General features: G+C 36.7%; 7 protein-coding genes across 7 annotated transcripts; 3 read left to right on the top strand and 4 right to left on the bottom strand.

Annotated features, from left to right (window-relative positions):
* Positions 1-3,132: 3,132 nt before the first annotated feature.
* LOC120184747 (ethylene-responsive transcription factor LEP-like) lies at positions 3,133-3,459 on the top strand. The gene has a single exon (XM_039189131.1). The coding sequence runs from the start codon at positions 3,133-3,135 to the stop codon at positions 3,457-3,459; it is 327 nt and encodes a 108-aa protein (XP_039045062.1).
* A 29-nt stretch (positions 3,460-3,488) lies between these two features.
* LOC120184746 (ATP synthase subunit beta, mitochondrial-like) lies at positions 3,489-4,624 on the bottom strand. Its single transcript, XM_039189130.1, has 3 exons — positions 4,601-4,624; positions 4,189-4,500; positions 3,489-3,569 (listed from the first exon to the last, which is right to left on the bottom strand). The coding sequence occupies exons 1-3, from the start codon at positions 4,622-4,624 to the stop codon at positions 3,489-3,491; spliced, it is 417 nt and encodes a 138-aa protein (XP_039045061.1).
* Positions 4,161-5,531, bottom strand: LOC120184745 (ATP synthase subunit beta, mitochondrial-like). The gene is made up of 5 exons (XM_039189129.1): positions 5,502-5,531; positions 5,164-5,280; positions 4,909-5,067; positions 4,601-4,823; positions 4,161-4,500 (listed from the first exon to the last, which is right to left on the bottom strand). Exons 1-4 carry the CDS (start codon positions 5,529-5,531, stop codon positions 4,812-4,814), a joined length of 318 nt encoding a protein of 105 aa, XP_039045060.1. The 3' UTR covers positions 4,161-4,500; positions 4,601-4,811.
* Positions 5,532-5,555: 24 nt separating this feature from the next.
* Positions 5,556-24,480, top strand: LOC120184739 (ATP synthase subunit beta, mitochondrial-like). The gene is made up of 11 exons (XM_039189124.1): positions 5,556-6,093; positions 6,377-6,452; positions 6,540-6,628; positions 6,807-6,924; positions 7,005-7,108; positions 7,194-7,352; positions 7,443-7,667; positions 7,819-8,130; positions 8,602-8,715; positions 14,128-14,130; positions 24,470-24,480. The coding sequence occupies exons 1-9, from the start codon at positions 5,611-5,613 to the stop codon at positions 8,713-8,715; spliced, it is 1,680 nt and encodes a 559-aa protein (XP_039045055.1). The 5' UTR covers positions 5,556-5,610; the 3' UTR covers positions 14,128-14,130; positions 24,470-24,480.
* Positions 10,358-14,698, bottom strand: LOC120184741 (transaldolase-like). Its single transcript, XM_039189127.1, has 7 exons — positions 14,470-14,698; positions 14,056-14,227; positions 13,908-13,957; positions 13,430-13,730; positions 13,035-13,223; positions 10,746-10,928; positions 10,358-10,650 (listed from the first exon to the last, which is right to left on the bottom strand). The coding sequence occupies exons 1-7, from the start codon at positions 14,655-14,657 to the stop codon at positions 10,405-10,407; spliced, it is 1,329 nt and encodes a 442-aa protein (XP_039045058.1). The 5' UTR covers positions 14,658-14,698; the 3' UTR covers positions 10,358-10,404.
* Positions 16,207-18,180, top strand: LOC120184743 (exocyst complex component EXO70B1-like). The gene has a single exon (XM_039189128.1). The coding sequence runs from the start codon at positions 16,207-16,209 to the stop codon at positions 18,178-18,180; it is 1,974 nt and encodes a 657-aa protein (XP_039045059.1).
* On the bottom strand, positions 22,187-25,401 carry LOC120184738 (ATP synthase subunit beta, mitochondrial-like). Its single transcript, XM_039189123.1, has 9 exons — positions 24,863-25,401; positions 24,517-24,592; positions 24,342-24,430; positions 24,035-24,152; positions 23,850-23,953; positions 23,596-23,754; positions 23,282-23,506; positions 22,875-23,186; positions 22,187-22,627 (listed from the first exon to the last, which is right to left on the bottom strand). Exons 1-9 carry the CDS (start codon positions 25,343-25,345, stop codon positions 22,514-22,516), a joined length of 1,680 nt encoding a protein of 559 aa, XP_039045054.1. The 5' UTR covers positions 25,346-25,401; the 3' UTR covers positions 22,187-22,513.
* Positions 25,402-26,248: the final 847 nt, after the last annotated feature.

Below are 26,248 nucleotides of genomic sequence, written 5' to 3'. Positions count from 1 at the left end.
ATAATTATAGTCAATTTAAAAATTGACTTTTGAAAAGTCGATAGGAACAATTTTAGTGGGACGGAGGTACATGTCGGGTTTCTGGTCAACCTGACTCGACTCGAAAATATGTAGCATCCACCCGAATTCAACCCGTCCCAAAAATTATATATTATCCATCTAACCCGACTCGACTAGAAAATATATATATCCTCCACCCGACTCCGATCCAACACAAATTTTTAGAGTATAAATCCAACCTAGTATAAAATAAGGACTTAATTAAAATAATACTATTTTTAAAAAAATTACAATTAATTTTACAGAAGCCATTAATTCTATTAAAAATAAAAAATATTTCAAATTACAATTAAAATTTACAACCATAGTTGTAAATTGAGCATATAATTAAGGGTATGTTCGTTTTACAGTAATTGGTTTTTTAGGAAATGAATTCTGAAAAATAAATTGCAATTTCAGAAAAATAAATTTTGGAAAGTATTTTTCGGTCTTTGGATGATATTGTGTAATTCATTTTCTATTATTTGGTAATTTTTAATGAAAAATAGTTTCTAAAATTTATTTTTTAATAAGAAAACATATTGTAATTTTTTATTGAGTTAATATTATTATTATAAAATTATTTTTATAAAGTTTTGCACACATATATATATATATTATAATATTTTATTTTTATAATTACATCAAATTAAAATTTAATGTTACTTGTTATTTTATATAAATATAAATAATATGAATAACAATTTCTATAATCAACAAACTTAAAATATAACACTTATAATACAAACAAAACTTAAAACATACTAATATTTTCAATATCCAACAAACATTTTAAAGACGGAGGGATGACATGTAACAATTTTTTTAGCACAACAATTATTTTATTAATACGAAAAATACCACCTGAACAAAGCCCCCAAAGAGGGAAGATCACAAACTACAAACGCCTTGGCCAACATACTGCAACATACCTAAGGATGAAGACGCACGAAGGCTCCTCCTGCTCGACACAAAACATGAAAACCCAAAGACTCCGGGACAATTCTAAATCCCACCACAGTAGGCGATTCCATACAATTACGATCAACCTGAAAAACTCTCGAAATGATAATTTTAAAGGCTCTCATGCACACCACTATGCAAGTCAATGGGACTCTCATCCAGTCAATACACAACACACCAAAGAATCAAAACTGGTCTGCACGCCAGAAAACAACCGATCTTCATATCTATACTCATGTCTGTCGCAAAGGATAGAACATCAGATATCTTTAAAAAAAAACTATCCAATACTCTTACAACTTAATTGAGCGGTCATTGGTCCATTACATTGTATTGAATGTAGTAGTTGACAGCTCAATTCATTATTTTTAGTGTATTCGACCAAGATATTGCTACCTTGGTAAAATCTCAAAATCAAGAGATGGTTTCTCCTTACACTTGAGCAAGTTCATATACCTCATTCTTTTAGAGTTTACGGATTCTTAAGTTTTGATTCTTAAATATGCATATTGACCAGTTAAAGGATTTGGGAAAATAGAAAAAATCAGTGAGAAGCTTTGGGTTGACGATGGGAACCCGATGAAAAGAAGAAAAAAAACTGATGATAATTTAGAATTTAGTGTCTAGAGTTTATACGTGAAGATTTGACGTTAAAATAAGTAAAATTGTAAAGTTTATATTGTATACAATTCATATATCAAATATTTTATCTCATATTTAGTGTTTTGACAATAAAACTTTGGGTAAAGTATATAAATAGTCACCAAACTTTTAGATAGTTTGTATTTTTGTTGTAATACAATCATCAAACTTTTAGTTCGTTTTTAATAAGATCCCTTTCCTTAGTTTTTATTGACGTTGGAGTTAACTCCGTTAACTAAGTTAAGCCCCATACTTCTTCTCTCACAATTCTTGAGAGGAACACCCTCACAAAGTTTACAATTTGACACCATTGATGAGACATTCAAAGCTTCAAGCTTTAACCCCTTTAGACATTATTACTTCTTCTTCTTCTTCTTCTTCCTCTTCTTCTTCTTCTTCTTCTTTATAGTCCATGGCTATGGGAAGATTAATCAGGTTTGGCAAGTCGGTCCCAGTGTCGGAGCTGGTGGAATGTTGGAGAAACATGATTTTGCCGCCACTAAATTACAAGCTAAAGGAACTTTAGATTTGAAAAGTGGACAAAGCACCACTGGTTCCGAAGGAAACGATAAGCGTAAGAAGAAAAAATGAGTTTTCCTTTTTTTAAATTGTTTGAAATCTTAGATTGATTTGGGTTTTTGATGAATTTGTTGAAATTTGACAAAAAATTAACTAATTCCAAATTCATGGGATTGAATTGCACGTTACATAAGAACATTCGAATCGGCGGATCCAACATGGTTTTAAGCGTATGTCATAGGAGTTGTTGGCTGGGGAACTGGTCTTAAGCTTGGAAGTGAATCCCCGGGGATCACATTTACAACTCATAGAAACATTGGAATTGCCATTTTCGCTCTCGCTACTGTTAAGGTGTATTTCTTTGAATTTCTATATTTAAATGGGAAATTTCCTTAGATATACTGGTTGAATTTCTATAATAAAATGAGTTAAAGTTTGAAGCTTTGAAGGTCATCAATGGTGTCAAAGTTTCAAGCTTCGTGAGGATTTTTCTCTCAAGAATTGTGAGAGGAGAAGAAGAAGCGGGGGAGGAGAGGATGTAACGGAGTTAACTATCACGTCAAGCAAAAACTAACGGAAATAACTGTAGAGACCTTACTGAAAACGAATTTAAAGTTCAATGATTGTATTGCAAGTTTCAAAAGTTGGATGACCACAATGCAAGCGCCTTAAAAGTTCGGGGACTATTTATATATTTTACCCTAAAACTTTAAACGTTATCAATGAATGTACATGATTATACTCTCTTAATACATTGTATGGCTTAATTAATTAATACATTCCATTATTTGTTCCTGATTCAACTTAGCACACTCGAAAGCTTTGCTTGTCAGAATCTCTAGAGAAAATATATATTATAGTAGAAATCAAGGGAAAGAAGTTGATCATTAGAAAAGGCAAATAGATAGAATAAACAATGAAAACATATTCTAACTGAGAGTTCATTAAGGGAGCATATTTCAATCATAGATGTATGTATGTTACGCAGCCGAGATAAGAGATCCTTCCACCAAACAAAGGCATTGGCTCGGCACCTTCGAGACCACCGGGGAAGCAGCCTATGACCGTGCAGCTCGCTCCATGCGAGGCTCCAACGCTAGTACCAACTTTGTTTATTCCAACATGCCACTCGGTTCATCCGTCACCTCCATCATCTTCCCCGACGAATCACGGCATGATTTTTTTCCACCACCATCAAAACGAGGCAAGCCAGAACCACCTTTTCTTCGCTACTCAACAGGACCCTTTCACTGCATGCCATTGCCACTTCTCTTCCGAGTGGATCCAAGGGACTAGGGGTGGCACTATCCAATCTTACAGACCCATTACCGGTGTTGGACGTTGGAGACGGTGGTTCTCAGCAGTCGGTCATGGCTCCGAGCTGCCACCATTGCCTCCGGATCAAGCTGCATATGAAATGACACAGGCCGGGGTTGATTTGAGTTCATGGTCGGGTTACTTTATTTGAATAACAAGGAACCATAAATAATCAAGAGCACTGCAACTACAAAATTATCAACAAAATTAAATCATGATTCAGTTTAGTTTCTTCGGGTTATTGCTTTCAAATGGATTTCTTATTGTGATAATTTCGGCTGGACGTGAAAAGAAATGGCTTCTTTCGGTTGTCGATGGAAATTGGCCTGTTTCATGGTTTAGCTGATGTCTTGACTTCTCGTAAAGGGTGTAAGGGCCACTTAATACGGTCCATTTTAGAGTGAAATGTAACTAAAATATGATATGATTTCTATGATAACTGCGGCCACGTAGTGGTATGGTATGAATACGGTCTAATACATGCCGTTGTCGAGACATTTTCAATATATGAGGATTTATCCATACAGATCACATTGCAATTATTTGCTCGAATGTAAGCCAATATTATCCATTTGTCGGATAACTAAGCCACTTGTTTTAATAATGAAGGATATCATACAGCAGATCCACACATTACAGGTAACTAACCATTTTTTCATGTAAGCCATAACACCATAACAGAAGCTGGGGAAAGAAAAAAAATTGTACCTGGAAGCTGGTGATGCTCTCTTTCAACTCCACATACTTGACAGGAGCACCAGTGAACACTTCTGCTACATGGAAAGGCTGGCTCAAGAACCTTTGGATCTTACGAGCACGAGCAACAGTTAACTTATCGTCTTCACTGAGCTCATCCATTCCCAAAATGGCAATGATATCTTGCAAGTTCTTGTAGTTTTGGAGAACTTTCTGCACACCACGAGCGCTATTATAGTGTTCCTCACCCAAGATATATGGAGAGAGCATACGAGATGTAGAATCCAAAGGATCCACAGCAGGGTAAATGCCAAGCTCAGAGATCTGAAAGAAAAAAGAAAAGAAGTGTTCTGAGCAAAGAGCAGCAGGTAATCATGAAGTAAAACTCGATAGAGCACCTTCAAAAAACATACGCGTACGATACCTGACGAGACAACACGTGTTGCATCCAAGTGAGCAAAGGTTGTTGCAGGAGCTGGATCCGTCAAGTCATCAGCAGGCACATAAATGGCTTGCACAGATGTGATAGAACCTTTCTTGGTGGTGGTAATACGCTCTTGGCGGCCTCCAAGATCAGTAGCCAAAGTCGATTGGTAAGCAACAGCAGACGAAATTCGACCAAGCAAAGCAGACACTTATGAGTTTGCTTGGGAAAATATGCTCACAATTCAAACCATCAGCAACATGCAGCACGTGAAGTGTTTCAAAAGCATCCACAATAAGCCAACTCACTTGAGTAAATCGGAAAATGTTGTCAATAAAGAGAAGCACATCCTGCCCTTCAGCATCACGGAAGTGTTCAACCACGGTCAAACCAGTAAGGCCAACACGGGCAAGAGCACCAGGTGGCTCATTCGTTTGACCATAAACAAGAGCACACTTGCTTTCAGCCTGGAATTATACAAAAGAGAAAATCCACAAAGATAGGATACAACAAAATACAGAAATCTGGACAAGATGAATAAGATTAAGATGCCTGGAATTTACCTGCTTGTCACCTAGCTTGATGGCACCACTCTCAATCATTTCCCTATACAAGTCATTGCCCTCTCTTGTGCGCTCTCCAACACCAGTAAACACCGAGAAACCACCTATGTACAGAAACTAGTAATATAAGAATGATAAACAATGACGTAATTTTGCGAATACTTAGATTTCAAAAAATTATTCTTTTTTTTATTATCGAGTTCGATTGACGTAAATTTGATTTCATTTCTAATAACAAACTAAATAAATAAAAAAATTGCAGAATTTGAAAACTCAAAAAGATTTGATGGCTAAAGTAAAAAATATAGTATAATTTAAATACTTATTTTGTAATAAACCAAAAAAGGGCTCATCGAGTATCTCGTCATTATAACAAGTAAACGAGCCGATGTTGCTCTCGGAAGTTCATCTCATCAAACCCTAGCTTCTCTCTGGAAGCCCAGATCAATGGCTTCGCGTCGACTACTCAGTTCGCTCCTCCGCTCCTCTTCTCGCCGATCTCTGTCTATACCCTCAAACTCTAACCCTCGCCTCTCTTCTCCGATTCCTAGGCGCCGCCCTATTCCCTGTCCTTACTTCCTCTCACGCAATGCCGAGTACGCCACATCTGCAGCTGCAGCTGCTTCTCCTGCTCCATCGCAGCCTCCTTCCGCTAAGAAAGGCGGAGGAAAAGGTAAGATCACGGATGAGTTTACTGGAGCAGGAGCAATCGGTCAGGTTTGTCAAGTGATCGGTGCCGTCGTTGATGTGAGATTCGATGAAGGTTTGCCTCCTATTTTGACGGCGCTTGAGGTGATGGATCACTCTATCCGACTTGTGCTGGAAGTAGCTCAGCATTTGGGTGAAAACATGGTTCGGACCATTGCTATGGATGGAACGGAGGGACTTGTTAGAGGGCAGCCTGTCCTGAATACCGGATCTCCTATCACCGTAATTGTCCTCTTCTATTTTGAGTGTTATATTTCTTTATTGGAAATGAGATAATGACGGACATTGGAACTTGGAGATACAGCGAAATTAAGATAAATGTCTGATTATGGATCTGATATCTGGAATTAGTGATAGTTTTTTCAGTGATTATTTTTCCTGAAATTATTAGACATCCAATTCAAATCGGTTACTTTACCCTAGTTTTTTTTTACTACTGAGCTTTTTACCCGTGTCTACTATATAATACTTTTGTACTTGAATTTCACTGGCTTGTTTCTTTCAGGTGCCTGTTGGTAGAGCTACTCTTGGTCGAATCATAAATGTTATTGGAGAGCCAATTGACGAGAAAGGCGAACTCAGTAAGAGATTTGCCAACATTTTTTTTAGTTTGAACAGTGTATTGTATACCGGTATAAAAATCTAACAGACTGATTACTTTTTAATAGAAACCGATCACTACTTGCCCATTCACAGAGAGGCGCCAGCTTTTGTTGATCAAGCTACTGAGCAACAGATCCTTGTCACTGGTATTAAGGTACCAACTAATGCTTGGAATTATGTATTTCTCTGATGCCATGCTATTCCCGTTCTCTCTCTTTCTAATAGAAATATGTTATCCTGTTTCAGGACAAACTTCTATTTACACATTCTGCTGTCTGAATCTGGACTAGATTATATCAGTCAAAACCATTTGATCTTGTATTATTTTGTAGGTTGTTGACCTCCTTGCCCCGTATCAAAGAGGAGGAAAGATTGGACTTTTCGGTGGTGCTGGTGTAGGAAAGACTGTGCTTATTATGGAACTTATCAACAATGTTGCTAAAGCTCATGGTTGGTTTTAGGATATATTCCTGTTGGTTCACAGTTTGTACATTGTTTATTATTCTTATATTACTAGTTTCTGTACATAGGTGGTTTCTCGGTGTTTGCTGGTGTTGGAGAACGCACAAGAGAGGGCAATGATTTGTATAGGGAAATGATTGAGAGTGGTGTCATCAAGCTAGGTGACAAGCAGGTAAATACTAGGCATCTTACTCGTCGAGATTTCTGTATCTTGTTGCCTCTAATCTTTGCGGTTTTTCTCTTTTGTATAATTCCAGGCTGAAAGCAAGTGTGCTCTTGTCTATGGTCAAATGAATGAGCCACCTGGTGCTCGTGCTCGTGTTGGCCTTACTGGTTTGACTGTGGCTGAACACTTCCGTGACGCTGAAGGGCAGGATGTGCTTCTATTTATTGACAACATTTTCCGATTTACTCAAGTGAGTTGGCTTATTGTGTAAGCTTTTGAAACACTTCATTTTATCTGTTAAATGTTGCTGATGGTTTGAATTTTGTACATTTTTTCCCAGGCAAACTCAGAAGTGTCTGCTTTGCTTGGTCGTATTCCATCTGCTGTTGGTTACCAACCGACTTTGGCTACTGATCTTGGAGGCCTTCAAGAGCGTATTACCACCACCAAGAAAGGTTCTATCACTTCTGTGCAAGCCATTTATGTGCCTGCTGATGACTTGACTGATCCAGCTCCTGCAACAACCTTTGCTCACTTGGATGCTACCACTGTGTTGTCTCGTCAGGTATTGTACTCGTATGTTTTTTGAAGGTGCTCTATCGAGTTTTACTTCATGATTACCTGCTGCTCTTTTGTTCAGAACACTTCTCTATCTAATGTTACCTTATGATTATCCGCTGCTCTTTGCTCATAACACTTTTTCTTTATTTTAACAGATCTCTGAGCTTGGTATTTACCCTGCTGTGGATCCTTTGGATTCTACATCCCGTATGCTCTCTCCACATATCTTGGGAGAGGAACACTATAATACCGCCCGTGGTGTGCAGAAGGTTCTCCAAAACTACAAGAACCTGCAAGATATCATTGCCATTTTGGGAATGGATGAGCTCAGTGAAGACGATAAGTTAACTGTTGCTCGTGCTCGTAAGATCCAAAGGTTCTTGAGCCAGCCTTTCCATGTAGCAGAAGTGTTCACTGGTGCTCCCGGCAAGTATGTGGAGTTGAAAGAGAGCATCACCAGCTTCCAGGTACACGATTTTGTCTCTGCTCGGCTTCTTGTATTTTATCTTATGGAATTATGGTATGCATGACAAAGTGGGTAGTTACTTGTAATGGGTGGATCCACTGCATGATATCCTTCATTATTTAAATAATTGGCCAATTTATGTGACACATGGATAATATTGGCTTACATTATAGAGCAAATAAAGGCAGTGTGATATGTATAGCTAAACCCATATATATTGAAAATGCTAATTCCTTGGATGTGGGTTGACGTAGGTCTCAACTTGTGGTTTACACAATTAATATGAATCTGGGTAATGACACGTATATTTTCTTGATATAGATATTTAGACCCTCCTTTTTACGAGAATTCATTGACAAGGTCATTCATTTATCATGTATGTGTCATGCGAGCTCATCAGTATTAATGATGTATTAATCGTATATTATGTGGTATTCGTAGCATTAATTCTAAATAATCACGACTCTTACAGGGCGTGTTGGATGGAAAGTATGATGATCTCCCAGAGCAGTCATTTTATATGGTTGGAGGAATAGAGGAAGTCATTGCCAAGGCGGACAAGATTGCCAAGGAATCCGCAGCCTAAGTAAATCCTCATATGATGATGATACCTTTGTTTTATCTCTCGTTTTATCTCGCAGTTAGTTGCAAAAATAATTTAGGCGGTACTGGCCATGCCGTTGCCGGCAACCGGACTTTTAATTTTTTTGGCATTAAATATTGCAGAGTTATTTTGGTTTATGTTCTAATGATGTTGCTCAAGAGTATGAAAGAGGAAACGGAACACAAAACCCTCTGTTTTTAGTTACTATTTAATAAGGGAAAGCACAGCTGATTCGTACATTTTTTTCATGTTCCTTGAAAAACGCTGTATCACCAATTTATCAGGACTCTTTTTTACATGGTTTTCAGAACCAAATCGGTTAGCGAATCGGTCATATTATCGGTTCACTGGTTCAACCGGTTCGACCGGTCGAAAGAACCGGATGACGTCATAATTATTTAAAAAATTAAATAAAAATATAAAAAATATTTAATAAAAAATAATTTTTTATATCACAAGTCATATTCAAAGCAAGTCATTACATATATAAGTTAAAAACCATAAAATCAAGTGAAACAAAATTATTCAAATTAATTACAACATAATATTTAAGGTAAAATATATTAAATAATAAATATAATTATATAACTATAATTAAAAAATAAATTCGGGGTTAAAAAAATCATTACAAAATGATATTGTTTGGTTTAATTTTTTTTAAAAACAATCCCACATGGTTAAGAAAAATAGAAGAACATCCCAAAAGTCTAAAGAGTAAAAATATGAAAACAAAACAATCTCACATTACTAAGAAACATAGAAGAGCATCACAACTAACTTCTATAAATAATAGATGTAATTTGACATTTAAAATCATGGAGCCTTTTGGTGAGCATTGAGTGAACTATTCTTTCACTTCAATCAAGCTCGAATTTTAGGCTTCAATCGAGCTTCTAAATTTTTTTTAGTTCAAGCCTTTTTGAGTTCAAGTTTTAATATTATATTTCGAGTTTGAGTTGAACTTGATAAATTTTAGCTTGTGAGTTTGAGTCGAGTTGAGCTTACTTTTAAAGTTTTCAAGTTCGAGTCGAGCTCAGCAATACTCGAGTTCGACTTGGCTTGTTTAACAAACGACGTTGTTTGGTTTAATTTTGTTTTAAAAAAAACAAAATTTCTGGCTTTTTCCGGTTTTCAGCCGGTCCGATTTGAACGGTTCAACGGTTCTAGCCGGTTCACTAGTAACGGTTCAACCGGTTTAGATTGAACCGGACTAGAACATGGTTCCCGATTGAACCAGCCGGTCCGGTCCAGATTTCAAAACAATGCTTTTTTATTTCTTTGAGCGTTAAGAAAATCTTCATTCATATAATTGAAACAGGTACAGTACTAATTATGTAGAAGATAATTTGAACACTTCTAAATTAGCAAATTTAAATTGGATGATTAACCATAATAATTATGTTAAAGATAAACACTTCCAGGTTAGCTAATTTGACCCATTCTTTTAGATTTTACCTATGCGATTTCATTATTACAAGCAGAAAGATATTGATACAGGGAAAGCACAATAAGCATAATATCAATTTTTCATCAAACAAAAACTTGCACAATTTATTTTACCGTCTCGCTCAGAAACGGCTCACCTATTAGACTTGACAGCAGGAACCAAGATCTGCTATTCTGCTTCACTTGTAATAGCTCAACCACCATATTAGAACGGGGGTTTTTTTTTTACATGCTAACCGATTTAAGAGAGTTTGCTTTCTCTTGCAGGGTGTCGAGAAGGCTGTCGAAGCTCTTCTTGAATGACTCCACTCCCTCTTCTTCCAGCTGTGAGCCAACGTAGGCCCAGTCGATCCCCAACTTCTCAAGTGCACTATGGATGCCTTCGGCTTCAGAGACATTCACGTCAATTGTCCTCGAAACTGTGCCGTGATCTATAAAGGCTTGGAGAGCTTGGTCCGGCATGGTTGAAACCTGCAACAAGATTAATTCACCAAAACACATGGCAGGATTATTCACCAATAGATATAAAAAAATCATGTCTTTATCGAACAAGAAAGATAGCTCACCGTGTCAGGACCAATAAGAGGATCGACGTATAGGGTGTCGGGGTAGGCAGGGTTCTTTACACTAGTAGAGGCCCACAGCAACCTCTGTTTCTTGGCTCCCTTCTTCACTAAAGCCTCCCAGCTTGGACCGGAAAATTTCTTCTGGTAGAGCTGGTATGCCAGAGCTGCTTGAGCTACCGCGGCCTAATTATAGTAACCATCACACGATGTGAGTAAACCCCGACGTAATACTAAAGTTAATATCCATAGTGTACTGTAACACCCCGGATCCCGGGTTAGGAGTTTTGGGCTAACCCGAGATATACCTTAGATTAAATCTTTAGTTTTTAGGAAGCCTTGACACAAGTATAAGAAGAATTGTGCTTGGTTTAAGCCCAACATGAAATAAAAATGATAATTTTAGTTTGGATTAAATCTTTGCAAGGTTTTGACATAATTTTCATGTAACGCATTTTTGTGAGGGTTTAAGAGGTTCCAAAATTTGAGACGTTTTCAGTAATCTATAAATTTAGGAAGTGTTCTTATTACCTCTTTAAACAATTAAACTCAGCTAGTAACCACTACATTTGATCCTTGTCTAGTGAGAGAGGTTGGTGAAAGCTCTCAAGCAAGAGGAAAGGAGAAGCTCACCTTAGGGTGACATTTGGACGTCCTTAGCAGTTTAGAATCTTCAGATAACTCACTTATAACTTCTCTATTCCACTTGTAGCTCATTTAGATGAGATTAGTGTGTTGCATAAGCTTGAAACATTATCATGATAGATTGCATAATTTGAGTATTCACAACATGTTTACAGACTCTTTAGGACCCCCAATATCACATAAAACACTTAAACATCAATTGGAGACCTCAATGAGACTTTTAGGTAGAAAGATCTGATTTTTCATACCAAAACATGACACCTAGTAGTAGTAGTATCGATATTGTTCTTCAATCAGACATAAAACAAACAATTTTTAAGGGGCAATATCAATACTCATCCATGGAGTATCGATACTAATGTCTCGGTTTCGATATCGAATGACTTGGTATCGAGATCAATATAACAATAGGCAAATTTAGTATCGATACTCACATAGAGTATCGATGCCAGGGCAGGGGTATTGATACTCCCAATAGGGTATCGATATTGGGGCCATTTTCAAAACATCGAACCTTATTTCGGTATCGATACTCATTCCAATATTGATACCCCAACACTAGAGTATCAATACCACATAAATCAAACATCCATTTTCAGACAAGGGGTATCGATACCAAGAGTCAAGTACCGATATTGAAAGTTCAGTATCGGTAGCCACAAGCAGTTTTGGATAATTAATCCGAGGATTAAGGGATCAGACTCGAGGTACCTCGTATAATAACATCAAATAAGACTTCAACCAATAACAGTAATAAATATCATAACAGTAGAAACAATAACGGCTAGGTATAGATAAAAATAGTCTTGTTTGACGTTCGGGAAATAACCAGGACACTCGAGTCTCTCTTAGCAGAATACGACAGTCAGTGGATATCCAAGCCAGTGCCAAGGCAATTCAGTAACCGGTTGGGCGTAGATGCCCCAAGACTTGACGGAGTAAGTGGTTGAGTGTACGTTTCCGATGCAGCTCCGGATCTCACTCCATTCTATCCAAGGGGCCGATGTATGATTTTGATACAACTCCAGATCTCACTTAGGCACCCAAGGATTCTAGCAGGCTAGAGGGGTGTGTGAGCTCCGAGATGCAGCCCCTCAGCCCCACCATGATGCTTGCCATAAACCAATAGTTCAATATTCAATATGTTCAGACATGTGCCACTGTCCATTTCATTTAATGAATGCATGTAGTATGGTACAATTATTAGCGAGAAACTGAGCTCGTAAGTTTAGCGTTCGAAATGTATCCGTGCGCAGGTTCTTAGGGGCAGTTTGTGGAGAGTTATCATCATCAGACATTCCAATGCAGTAGACCAGATTTCCTAAGACCTTCATAGTACGTCTTAAGTCATCAGTAGAGGGAATGTAGTGTTATGGACCCATTTTTTATTCAGTTGTAACTTCATTTTATACTCTATTTATATTTATGGATGCATTTTGGGAGCTCTCCATCAATTTGTAAACTCGTTTATTTATCACAATTTCATTTTATCTACATGGATTATTTATTAGTAAATTATAAGAAGTTTTAAAGAAAAATTGGGTCACTATTTCGGTAGTCCCGTGTAACATTGTAATCTATGGATCTTCGGGTCAAACTGGATTAAAGTGTTACAGTGTACGACATGTATATCACGGTTTAATTTACCTTTCCTCGGAGATCAAGGGCTTCTGGTGTTCCAATCTTTTCAAGCATTTTGTCAATGAGGGTGTCTACCCGACTGACAAAGAAGGAAGCTACACTTGTAACCCTAGAGAGATCACTCAGCCCGGATGCCTCAAGGCCATCCAAGTAAGCATCGATGACAGCTTCATATCTAGCAAGCGAGAATATGAGCTGCAGATGAAGAGAAAAATGAGGTTGAGATTTACAAGCATTTGTTAGTTTAGAACTATTCTCGACCTATCAGCCAATGGACCATCCAAAGCATTAATTGTTTGGATTGGCACAACAATAAATCCTCATAAGAACAAAACATATGCATGTAGCCCGAAACATCATCTTCCACTCTAAGTTAAGTCGGAATATTAGAAATAACATACAGTGATGTTCACGCTTATGCCCTTTGCAATAACTTCCTTGATCGAAGGAATGCATGGTGCTGTCGCAGGGATCTTGATGTACACATTGGGACGATCGACCGCTTTATGAAGAAGTTTGGCAGCCTCGATAGTCACTTCAGCATCATCAGCAAGTCTAGGAGAAACCTCGACGGAAACATAACCATCTCCTCCATCTGTTTGATCATAGATTGGCTCAAAAAGTTTGCAGGCATCTTGAATGTCCTTCACAACCAACCCCCAATATGCACGTTTGATATCTTTTCCAGACTGCACAAGTTCCCTACGAATTCGAGTAATCTTAAAGGTAAAAGATGCGAGAACGGAAAAGAAGAAAAAATCAATTCTCAAACCCCAAGATAAAATGATAGCCAGCAAGCTCAGGATATATTGAAAAGCCTAAATAAAATTGTCCGTTTAGCATTATCAATCGATCTTCTTAAGCAACTCATCACAATACCTGAATTGATCATTGTAAGCATTCGAAGACGATATAGCTTTCTGGAAATTCTGCAACCATATATTTCGAATCTTACAGCATAACAAAATAGGGGAATACAGAAAACTAAACCGACCGAGGACGGAATCGATAGCAGGCAGGTATTTACCGTAGGGTTACTAGTAACACCTCTAACCCCATTTTCGATAAGCGGAAGCAGATCGGTCACCGGCCTGCAAAGGTTGTCATACCATGGACTCTGCCCTTCTTTTTCATAAAGATCATGTAAAGTAGTCCTCTTCACTGTTGTACCATTTCCATCACCAACAGAACATCTGACCCTGCAATAAGAAAACAACATTTGGACAATCAAAGGAACTTACTTGAAACATTTTCGAAATTAAAAAAAATCAGCATTAAACACAATGATTACCAAAGCTCTCTCAACATTAAACAAAGAAACGAAATCGAAACATCAGCATGCATCAACAAAAACTTCCCCAAAAAAGGGGGTTTAGTACTTAAAGATCAATCAACAACAACACAAGCAAACAGGGTTCAATAAATCAGCCAATATACTTACACCAAGGGACCCTTGGAAGGGTGGTTGCTTGTGAAAGAGAAGCAAGTAGCGGAAACCAGCTCTGAGTTAAAACCAGGCTTGGTTTGGAACCCAAGGAAGCATTTCTGGGTAAAAGAAGATCTGGGTTTGAAAGATAAAGGAAGAGAAGCTGTTGGGTTGGGGTTAGGGAGCTTGGAAATGGTTGCCATAGATACCGATCAAGAGGATCCAAAGGAGAGAAACTGAAAGAAGACAATTGTGCTTGTAGGAAGAATATTCAGGGCACTCTCTATAATACTATTTAGGGTAAATTTACACATGTAATCACTAAACTTTTAAAATTCTATCTTTATGGGAAAGTTGACGTGATACATTAATTTTTTCTTTTAAATTGAAAGTCATTATTTTTTTTTTGTCGTTGTTTCTGGCAATGTTATTTTGATTATCGTCATAACCATTAATAATATTTGATAATAAATAATAATAAAAAAAAGTAGTAAAGAAAAAAAAAGAGAGAAATTATTTATCTTGATCTTAATGAATTTCTAATGAGTAAAATAATTCAGTGCTATTTTTAATCAGAAAAATTATCAAATAACGATAAATGGGACATTGAAAGAAATAATGACTACTAATTTAAAAGAAGTTTAGTGTGCTTTTAAAGTTACTTAATGTGTCACATCAGTTAATAGAAGTGACTATAATAAAAATAAAAATTAAAAGTTGACTGATTATAATACAAATTTTAAAAGTTTAGTGGTTAAGGTGAAAATAACATAAAATTTTAGTGACCAATAATATGGTTTACCCTACTATTTGTTTATTTGATCTGTACTGTACCAACTTTTCCATGGATTTGGTCAAACCTTTCTCTGTTCTACGGTTGAGCAACGAAATCGAAAAATTAAACTGAATTTAATTATGTTTTAATTTAAACTTCTTACTTTATTTTATGTTTGGTTTAGATATATAATTGTATAATTCCTTTTAGTTTTAATTTTTTATATGAAATCAGTTTGTTTCTAATTAAATAGAATTATAAAAAATAAATAACAATAAATTAAATCAAATTAGTTTTGAATTTTAATAAGACAAATTTAAATAACAAACTTTTAAAATTAAATATATATATATATATATATATAATTTTTTTTGAATTTAAACTTGTATGTTTGCATACGATTTAAGCTTGGAATTTCCCTTTTTCAGATGTTGAATTTAAAAATGGTGAATAATTAAAAACTGTAAACTAACAAAAATTGATTAAAGTTGTAAACAATTTGATATCGTTTAAGTAAAATCTCGAATTCGAGTCCTTGTGTATGCATAAAATCCTTATCGAGAGACTCATCCACCAAAGCAAAGTGTGTCACGCGGGTCGATCCGGATCAGTCAAGACAAATCCTTGGACCAGAGAGGGCAACCAAAAAAATAAATAAATGAAATCGAATTGAACTAAACCGAGCCGAAAATTTCAATTTTGCAACGTGACTCTCTAAAGCTATGAAAAACTTTTGAAGAAAAAAGGGGTCAAAATTACTAATTTTGAAATGTTTTAAACTATATTTGTATATAATGGATTATTATAGTTAATAATGTGTGATTAGAGTTGGATTATAGGTTTATAACCATGACCTCCCTAAAAGAATGTTCATGAGGCAGCACAACACAGGCATGGATTCCCTCCAAAAACTATCTAATCTTCACATAAACGATAAGATATTGAGCAAAAAACATTTCCACGTCGATTGGCCCGACATGGAGAAGATCCTCAACGGTGAAAAGTCCGGCAGCTTTCCGAGATTCGGAAGACGGCGGACCAAATTCGAATTAGAGACATCGAGTTTCAAGTTGGAGAACGTTAAGCCAAAGGAACTTGATGACAACCATGTCACGGGGTCCGATGAGATCATGCTGGAACATGGGTTGAGTTATGACCAGATGCTGGAACAGGTTGATCGATTCATCGAGAGCTTGGTTTCGGCTCGAGATAAGTCGATATCCCCCGAAATCCCTGATATCGTCGAGCCATTTCTGAAGATGATCGATTCCAGGATCGCGACGTACGAAAGGAGGGAGGCCTCGGCTAAGTTTGGCCATAACCAGGACGAGGATTCATCGTTTTTTGAGGCAGTAACCCGACTTTCGAAGATGGTGCATTGTCTCGATGAATTCACAAAGGATTCTGTGGCCAACGGTTGTTCTAATCGAGCGGGATCGGTCTTCCAACATGCGATGTCGATGTTGGAAACCGAGTTCCAGGCTATTCTGGACATTTGGAAACGCAACTGCAATGTGACTATCATGGATTCCAAAACTCCGAAGACTCCGAAGCAATCCGTCTTCAACTCCAATCAACCTGAAATCGAGACCGAGTTCCCGTATTTTCCGCCCGGATCGAAGGTCGTTATGAAAGAAGTGGCCACCGTGATGATCTTTGCAGGGCACGAGTCCGAATGCTGCGTTGCGTACACGGCTCTTAGGCTGAACGCATTGCACGCTGAGTTCAGCAAGCAAGAGTACGAAAACATCAACATGGAGGACTTTCAAAGGATGGAATGGGCAACACAGGAAGGCGAGATCGATAATTGGGTTCACATTGTCAAATATTGCACGACGAATCTCTTCTCCGTCGAACGCAAGCTTTGCTACTCAATATTCGAGCATGCTCCGATCGCTCAGAGGTTGTTCTGCGATCTGGCTACATCCTTGACCATCAAGCTTCTTAATTTCCCAAATGCTCTGCTTTTGATCAAACAGTATTCCACGGAGAAACTATTCAAGTTCCTAGACATATACGAGACATTGTGTGATTTGATTTCGGTTATCGGTAATGACTTATCCGCAAAGGACTTGATACCCAAGACGCAATGCAAGATCGGCGAAGCAGCCGTAAGCATTTTATGCGAGCTCAAGGATTCGATCAAGAATGATAACGGGAGAATCCCGGTGGCAAATGGTGCGGTCCACCCCCTTACTCGATACACCATGAATTATCTAAAATACGCTTGCGAGTACAAGGACACACTAGAGAAAATATATCGGCAACACAAAGACGAGACCGACGGATCAACCAAGCAAGAGCCTAAGAATGCAACCGAGAACAATGGCGAGAGCACCAACACACCCCATTTCGCAAAAGAGTTGATGTTGGTGATGGACTTGTTAGACGCCAACATCGACACGAAATCGAAGTTGTACCGCGACCCGTCGTTGCGTTACATCTTCCTGATGAACAACGGGAGGTACATGCTGCAGAAAATCAAGAGCTCGAACAACATCAACGAAGTGATGGGCGACGAGTGGTTGTGGAAACAATCATCGGATTTGAGGCAGTACCATAAGAACTACCAAAGAGAGACATGGGGCAAGGTGTTGCAATGCATGAGCCATGAGGGCCTGCAAGTGAACGGCAAGGTGTCCAAGTCAACATTGAAAGAAAGGTTCAAGAGCTTCAACGCCATGTTCGACGAAATCCACAAGACACAGACCGCTTGGATAGTGAGTGACGAGCAGCTTAAATCGGAGCTTCGAGTCTCGATATCGGCGGTTGTGATCCCGGCATACAGGGCCTTCTTGGGAAGGTTCAGTTCACATTTTAATAAAGGTAAACAACAAGAGAAGTACATGAAATATCAACCAGAAGACATCGAGGGGTTGATTGATGAATTGTTCGAGGGAACTGTGGCATCAATTGGGAGGAGACATGGATTTAATGTTGTAAAAAATTGATGTATTTTAAAAAAAAAAAATTCAAATCTCATGTTTTTGTAGAGAAATTATGGGAAGGAAATTTTATTTATAATTCAATATAATTTATTAAAATTGTAAAAGTCAAATTAAGGTGTTGGGCTTGTAAACATAAGAATTAAGTCCAATTTTTATGTAGTATTTTTTATTTTATTGAATTTCTTAAAGAGTTTAAGAATAATAAATGATTTAATTGATAATTTGTTAATATTTTAATTGTTAGAAGTTATTTTTAACTTATTTCAAACTTAAAATAAACTTTTAAAACTATTTTAATTTTTCAAAAGTTGCCTACATTGGTTTTCTCCGCCACTTTTGTATTATTTTTAAGGGTAAATTACAACCAATGATACTAATGTTCAAGTAAATTTTCGTTTTTCCCTCTAAAGTTTCAAAAGTAACAAATTTATCATTAACGATATCGAATTATAACAAAATGGTCACTAACGTTATCAATGTAACAAAATGGTCACTCCACTGTCATCTTCATTAAATTGATGATGTGGCAACGTTAACAAAAAGGTTAATATTTTATTTTACCCCTAAACTACTGTTAAAATATCAAATAGATCACTGAACAATGCTTTTGTAACACCCTAAACCAGCACGACACACAGTCGACCAGTCAGAGTGCCACACGGAACCACCGGAGTGGTTTACCAAAAATTTTCTTTATGTGCTCAATTTAAACAATCATGTAGGAACACTCATCATGAAATAAAACGACAACATTTATATAAATCGATTTACAATCGGGAGCTCCCAAAATAGTAAATCAAAATATACAGGCCATCATTTAAAAATAAGTTATGACTCGAATATACAAAACATAGTTTAAAAATAAGTTATGACTCACTCTCTTCTCTAGGGTTGATATCATGGTGCGATTGAAGGCTCTACATCTCGGAGCTCACACACCCCTCTAGTCTACCAAGGATGTGGCCCGGAATCTCTACATTGGACACAACACTCTCGACTAACCCACCCCTCGCGGGTGTCGGACCTCACACCCTAGTTAGTCAGTTTAAAGTGCCTCGTGCACTACCTAAGGATATCCAAACTTATTCTATACATTGACATTGCTATCTTTACTAAGGGAACTCGGGTGTCCTGATCGTTTCCAGAGCATTAATCAAGGCTAGTCTTATACCACCCTAATTGATCTCGTTTCTAAGTGTAATTTAGCATTATTATTGTTTTCAATTGTAGTCTTATTTGAGAGTAATGAAAGAGTTCTTGGGAACCTCATTTCCCCTTACAATCCCTTAAAAATTTATGATCCAAAATGTATGACGGTACCGACACTGGCCTTTCGGTATCGATACTCTTCCCTTAGTATCGATACCTCTCTTTAGGTATTGATACTCTACTCTATTTTCAATTGATGAGGAAGAGGATAGTATCAATACCTCTTGACTAGTATTGATACTTCTAAGCTAAGGTATTGATACCAACCAGGGTATCGATACCAGATTTTTGATTCGATGTTTTGAAAATTACCTAGGTATCGGTACTCCTATAGGGAGTATCGATACTCTACCCTGGGTATCTATACTCCCATGAGTATCAATACCAAATTTTGCTTCGATGTTTTCAAAAATATCTCAGTGTCGATACTTACCCTCTAAGTATCTATACTCCTTCAATAACTTAGGAAAATTTGTATTGAGGAAATAACACTATCAATATTGTTCTTACAGTGCCGATAACCCCTGCTCGAAATGGCCTTACTTAGGCTCAATTTATATACTCAAACTTACCCATATTGTTATTTTGAGGTTCTCAATTATTATTAATGTATTATGTAGGCATAAAGGGTCATAGATAGGGTTTAAAACATTTCATAACTCTGAATCATAAAATCTACCATGAAAATATCTCATCATGCTTCAACTCAACTTTCTAGCTATAAAGCATTTTAAATGACTCACAAATGATATGAGGAAGTTGTGAGTGTGTTACCTTGTTTCTTTGGTTGCTAGAAAAGCCTTCAAATCACTCAAAAGGCAATTTTTTTTTTCCTTTTTCTTTTGAGCTTTCACCCACTTTTTTAACTAATCAAAATTAAAAAAAAGGAAATTACTAAACTTACTAGGTGGTTGAATTGAAATAATAACACTTTCTAAAACTTGAATATATCGAAAACAACTTAGAACCCATAGACTCTCTTAAACCTCCCAAAAACTTTTTGGAAACTAGGTGTAAAACTTGAGAAATGGAGTTTAAATTGAAGCTAGGAGAATGAGGATTTATAATCTCACCTTAGTTAAGCCAAACTTGATTTGAAATGTTTGATATTTTGGTTTTAAAAAGAAAGAGGAAGAGAAAAAGATGGAAGGAAGAAGAAGAACAAAGTTTGGTGAATGATGATGGGAGTAGTTCACGTAAACACCATAAAAGTAAGGGGTTTTTAGCTTTCAAAACAAAAATGGGAAAATTACAGCTTTAGTCCCTCTACTTTCCACTTCATAACAGACCCAACAATCTTTAAAAATTCTCTTGGGCTCAAGCCCAAATGCTACCAAACTTGATCCAAGTTATTTTAATACGTCATTTGGGCTCAAATTATGGGTCACGATTTGAGGCGTTGCAAATTTTATATCTAATTTTACCCCAAAAAGTTTTCTAATTTCCATTTTTTCCAAACACCCCGTTACCTTCACTATATTTGAATCACATTCCTTACAAAATGAAAACCACACTCAAACAATTAGGAGCACTTTCCTTAGTATTTGTTTCAACCACACTTTTTTTAAAAATAAAGTTGAAACAAATACCAAGGAAAATGTTTCTTGTTTAAGTGTTTTTTGTTTTGTAAGGAATGTGATTTGAATATAATGGAGGTAGTGGGGTGTTTAGAAAAAAAATAAAAATTGAAAAGCTTTTGGGGGTAAATTAGACATAAATTCATTGTTTAAAGACCTATTTGATGGTTTACTTGTAATTTAGGGGCAAAATGAAACATTAACCTTTTTATTAAAGTTGTCACGCCACCAATTTAACGGGGATGACAGTAGAGTGATGATTTTGTTACAAATCAATAACATTAATGACCATTTTGTTACAAATCGATAACGTTAGTGATCATTTTGTTACAAATCGATAACGTCAGTGATTGATTTGTTATTTTTAAAACTTTCGTGGGAGAAAACGAAAACTTACTCAAACATTAGTTACCATTGACGTAGTTTACCCTATTTTTAACTACCACTATTCTTAGCTTCTTTCTTATTTTAAACACATTTAAATCAAAATTCAGAACCTTTTTCTTTTCTTTTCCTCTTGTTTTCTCTACCTTCATTGAGTTTTTTTTAATATATTCCTATTGCAAACTATTTTCTATTTTTGAATCCATTTTTATAACAAAAGAATTTGTTGAGGTTTTAAAGATACATTATAGAGATTATCTTGTACGTATTTCAACTATTTATACCATACCCCGATTCACTGATTTGATATAATATTTCTAACACGCAAGTCATTAAAAAAAATTCTTCCTTCAAATTTTTTTATTGCTTATATTATAATTATCGATGGATTAGGAGGAGACAAAATAATAGAAAATTTGATGCTGAGAAAAGAACGTGGAGATGCTTGTTATTATTTACGAAACAGGAATATTTCTACGGTATAAGATAAACATTCTCAAAACCGTTACTTTCTTTTTCAACATTCATTTTTTTCCATCACTTTTCCTTATGAAGATGAATGCTACCTTCGTTTACTAGAAATAGTCGAGCCATTTCAATAATCAAAGAAAGTGTTATTTTCTCTTGAAATTCTAAATTCGAACAGTTGATTCTACAAAATGTATACACATTGTCAACAATTAAGAAAGATCGTCCCAAACTATTAGAAAAGTTAATAAATAGTTTACCAGAAAGTTTTTTGAGATTTATCCAGGGTTCAAGTCCAAGGACGTGGTTTGATCACATCCAGGGTTTAAAGCTTAAGAAACATCACAGTTTATGATTGCATTTCAAAACACCATCTTTATCGCACAAATGGAAGTCAAATGATAACATGGTCATACAGCGTTTCTCAAAGAACCGATAGGTGAAAAAATGTACACATCCGCTGTTTTCCCCTTATTAAATATATATATAGAAAAAAAAGAGGGGTTCTGGGGTTCTCTTTCCTCCATACTCGAGGAAAAATCGTTGGAGCATAAATCAAAAGAACACTCTGGTACATTTGATGGCAAAAAATGAGCAGTCCTGTCATTGCTGGCAATGGCAAGGCCAACACCACCTACATTATTTTTGCAGCTAACCAAGAGATCGAACAAAGGTATCATCATCATATGTGGATTTACTTAGGCTGCGGATTCCTTGGCAATCTTGTCCGCCTTGGCAATGACTTCCTCTATTCCTCCAACCATGTAAAACGACTGCTCCGGAAGATCATCGTACTTTCCATCCAGCACACCCTATAAGAATCATGGTCATTAAGAATTAATGCCACTAAAACCACAAGATATGCAACTAAAATTCAACTAAACTACATAAATAGCAGCCACTAGCATAATTGGATAGGCTTTCTTGCCCGACATATGTTGTACTCAAAATTGTTATGAGCCTTGTCAATGGATTCTCATAAAATAGTTGGGTCTGAAAATAAACAAAGAAAACATACATACCATAATAGAAGATGGGTAAAGAAATTAAGATTTGTACCTGGAAGCTGGTGATGCTCTCTTTCAACTCCACATACTTGCCAGGAGCACCAGTGAACACTTCTGCTACATGGAAAGGCTGGCTCAAGAACCTTTGGATCTTTCGAGCACGAGCAACAGTTAACTTATCGTCTTCACTGAGTTCATCCATTCCCAAAATGGCAATGATATCTTGCAAGTTCTTGTAGTTTTGGAGAACCTTCTGCACACCACGGGCGGTATTGTAGTGTTCCTCACCCAAGATATGTGGAGAGAGCATACGAGATGTAGAATCCAAAGGATCCACAGCAGGGTAAATACCAAGCTCAGAGATCTGACAAAATAAAGATAAGTGTTCTGAGCAAAGAGAAACAGGTAATCATAAAGTAACATCAGAAACAGAACCTTCAAAATACATGTGTACAATACCTGACGAGACAACACAGTGGTAGCATCCAAGTGAGCAAAGGTTGTTGCAGGAGCCGGATCAGTCAAGTCATCAGCTGGCACATAAATGGCTTGCACAGAAGTGATAGAACCTTTCTTGGTGGTGGTAATACGCTCTTGAAGACCTCCAAGATCAGTAGCCAAAGTCGGTTGGTAACCAACAGCAGATGGAATACGACCAAGCAAAGCAGACACTTCTGAGTTTGCCTGGGAAAAATGTACAAAATTCAAACCATCAGCAACATGTAACAGATAAAATGAAGTGTTTCAAAAGCTTCCACAATAAGCCAACTCACTTGAGTAAATCGGAAAATGTTGTCAATGAAGAGAAGCACATCCTGCCCTTCAGCATCACGGAAGTGTTCAGCCACAGTCAAACCAGTAAGTCCAACACGAGCACGAGCACCAGGTGGCTCATTCATTTGACCATAGACAAGAGCACACTTGCTTTCAGCCTGTAATTATACAAAAGAGAAACCTGCAAAGATAAGATACAACAAAATACAGAAATCTGGACAAGATGAATAAGATTAAGATGCCTGGAATTTACCTGCTTGTCACCTAGCTTGATGACACCACTCTCAATCATTTCCCTATACAAGTCATTGCCCTCTCTTGTGCGCTCTCCAACACCAGCAAACACCGAGAAACCACCTAAGTACAGAAACTAGTAATATAAGAATAAAAACCAATGTGCAATCTGTGAAACAACAGCAAATATAAGCTAAAACCAACCATGAGCTTTAGCAACATTATTGATAAGTTCCATAATAAGCACAGTCTTTCCTACACCAGCACCACCAAAAAGTCCAATTTTTCCTCCTCTTTGATATGGGGCAAGGAGGTCAACAACCTACAGATAAAAAAAAGATAAAAAGGTCTTGACTGACATAAATAATCTCATCCAGAATCAGAATTCAGACAACAAAATGTGTAAATAGAAGTTTATCCTGAAACAGGATAACATATTTCAATTACAAAGAGAGAAAACAAGAATAGCACGCCATCAAAGAAATACATAATTACAAGCAATAATTAGTACCTTAATGCCAGTGACAAGGATCTGTTGTTCAGTAGCTTGATCGACAAAAGCTGGTGCCTCTCTGTGAATGGGCAGGTAGTGATCGGTTTCTGTTAAAAATTAAGCAATCCTTAAGATTATTGCACCAGTACACAATACAAAGGTCAAACTATTAAAATGTTGGCAAATCTCTTACTGAGTTCGCCTTTCTCATCAATAGGCTCTCCTATAACATTTATGATTCGACCAAGTGTAGCTCTACCAACAGGCACCTGAAAAGAACAAGCAAAGATGATTAAGTGAAATTCAAGCACAAAAATAATGTACGGTAGGCAAGTGAAAATTGTAAAAAGATCAGTAGTGGTAAACTAAAGAATAAAGTGTTGTTTTTGAATTAGATGCCTAATAGGAAAAATAATCACTGATTCCATAACATAAATCAGATATATAATCTTATCATATATACATCTTAAGTTCTAATTTCAGACATTACCTCATTTCAAATAAAAAATGGAACATTGAAAAGAAGATAGGAAAATTACAGTGATCGGAGATCCGGTATTGAGGACAGGCTGCCCTCTAACAAGTCCCTCCGTTCCATCCATAGCAATGGTCCTAACCATGTTTTCACCCAAATGCTGAGCTACTTCCAGCACAAGCCGGATCGAGTGGTCCATCACCTCAAGAGCCGTCAAAATAGGAGGCAAACCTTCATCGAATCTCACATCAACGACGGCACCGATCACTTGACAAACCTGACCGATTGCTCCTGCTCCAGTAAACTCATCCGTGATCTTACCTTTTCCTCCGCCTTTCTTAGCGGAAGGAGGCTGCGATGGAGCAGCAGGAGCGGCTGCGGCTGCAGATGTGGCGTACTTAGCATCGCGTGAGAGAAAGTAAGGGCAGCGAATAGGGTGGCGCGTAGGAATCGGAGAAGATAGACGAGGATTAGCGTTCGACGATCTAGACAGAGATCGGCGAGAAGTGGAGCGGAGGAGAGAGCCGAGGAGTCGCCGTGAAGCCATTTGATTTGGGCTTCGAGAAAGAGGCTAGGGTTTGATGAGTGAACTTTTTGAGACTGATGATGCTTGCCCCGTTGAGTTGTTATAACGCTGAGAGGCTCGGTGAGATCTTTTTTTTTACTGGTTTTTACAGTTTTACTACGTGGAGTATTCTTTTTCCTTTTTTACTCCTTTTTCTCCCTATCTTTTACTATTTTTTAGTGGTCAGACTCTTTCTAGTTTTTCTATTTAGTCCTTTAATTTCGGGTGCATTTTTCAAATACTTATGCTATGTTTGGTTGGTTTGAATGGAATTATCAACGATATTTTTATTTTATTAATATATGTTCTAGTTTAAACTAATCATGATTAACAATAAACTACATAAATTTAAATGTTTAAATAAAAAAAAACTATTGTTCTTCAATATGAAAATATATATAACATAACATTTATGTAAACAAATAAAACAAATTGTAAGATTTTATTGAATTTCTTATTTTTATAAAGGTCTCTAATAGTTAAGATTTTGTTTTTTATGTATTATAAAAATATATATATATATATATATATATACAAATTTCTTATTTTAAAAAAATATTATTCTCAAAAATCATAATTTTAAAATTTTGTATATGAATAAAACTCGTAGTGGATTTACATCCGTTACTAATTGATACAAACTTAATCACTATTTATAAACATAATTTAGATAATATGTTGACTTTAATTGATCAATTTGAAAGATTTGATGCTTATTTGGGTATGTCAACAAAACATTTGGACTAAATGAAGCATTTAGTTATAATACTTCTTTAAATTGTTTTCTAAATTCCCAGAAATATGCTATGAACACAACAAAACGATCACTATTAACCCGAATCTCCAAAGTCTCCCTCACCGAACTATATGTGGAATCTCTTTTGT

Source organism: Hibiscus syriacus, unplaced genomic scaffold (genome assembly GCF_006381635.1).
Source record: "Hibiscus syriacus cultivar Baekdansim isolate YM2019G1 unplaced genomic scaffold, ASM638163v2 tig00112928_pilon, whole genome shotgun sequence".
Classification (NCBI taxonomy): domain Eukaryota; kingdom Viridiplantae; phylum Streptophyta; class Magnoliopsida; order Malvales; family Malvaceae; genus Hibiscus; species Hibiscus syriacus.
Note: the sequence above shows the minus strand (reverse complement) of the source record. Positions and strands in the feature narration are given on the sequence as shown.

Bases quoted from the DNA above. Each gene is read 5' to 3' on its own strand.
- LOC120184747 (XM_039189131.1), top strand. From the start codon at position 3,133: ATGTATGTATGTTACGCAGCCGAGATAAGAGATCCTTCCACCAAACAA.
- LOC120184746 (XM_039189130.1), bottom strand. From the start codon at position 4,624: ATGCAACACGTGTTGTCTCGTCAG. The intron at 4,501-4,600 runs GTATCGTACGCG...TTTTTCTTTCAG, and splicing joins AACACGTGTTGTCTCGTCAG to ATCTCTGAGCTTGGCATTTA. The intron at 3,570-4,188 runs GTACAATTTTTT...TTTCATATGCAG, and splicing joins AGAGCATCACCAGCTTCCAG to CTTGATCCGGAGGCAATGGT.
- LOC120184745 (XM_039189129.1), bottom strand. From the start codon at position 5,531: ATGACGAGATACTCGATGAGCCCTTTTTTG. The intron at 5,281-5,501 runs GTTTATTACAAA...TTATATTACTAG, and splicing joins ACTCGATGAGCCCTTTTTTG to TTTCTGTACATAGGTGGTTT. The intron at 5,068-5,163 runs GTAAATTCCAGG...GTATAATTCCAG, and splicing joins TCAAGCTAGGTGACAAGCAG to GCTGAAAGCAAGTGTGCTCT.
- LOC120184739 (XM_039189124.1), top strand. From the start codon at position 5,611: ATGGCTTCGCGTCGACTACTCAGTTCGCTCCTCCGCTCCTCTTCTCGC. The intron at 6,094-6,376 runs GTAATTGTCCTC...TGTTTCTTTCAG, and splicing joins ATACCGGATCTCCTATCACC to GTGCCTGTTGGTAGAGCTAC. The intron at 7,109-7,193 runs GTAAATACTAGG...GTATAATTCCAG, and splicing joins TCAAGCTAGGTGACAAGCAG to GCTGAAAGCAAGTGTGCTCT.
- LOC120184741 (XM_039189127.1), bottom strand. From the start codon at position 14,657: ATGGCAACCATTTCCAAGCTCCCTAACCCCAACCCAACAGCTTCTCTT. The intron at 13,958-14,055 runs GTAAATACCTGC...ATATGGTTGCAG, and splicing joins GTGTTACTAGTAACCCTACG to AATTTCCAGAAAGCTATATC. The intron at 13,731-13,907 runs GTATTGTGATGA...TCGAATTCGTAG, and splicing joins GCTTACAATGATCAATTCAG to GGAACTTGTGCAGTCTGGAA.
- LOC120184743 (XM_039189128.1), top strand. From the start codon at position 16,207: ATGGAGAAGATCCTCAACGGTGAAAAGTCCGGCAGCTTTCCGAGATTC.
- LOC120184738 (XM_039189123.1), bottom strand. From the start codon at position 25,345: ATGGCTTCACGGCGACTCCTCGGCTCTCTCCTCCGCTCCACTTCTCGC. The intron at 23,954-24,034 runs GTTGGTTTTAGC...TTCTGTACTTAG, and splicing joins TAATGTTGCTAAAGCTCATG to GTGGTTTCTCGGTGTTTGCT. The intron at 23,755-23,849 runs GTAAATTCCAGG...GTATAATTACAG, and splicing joins TCAAGCTAGGTGACAAGCAG to GCTGAAAGCAAGTGTGCTCT.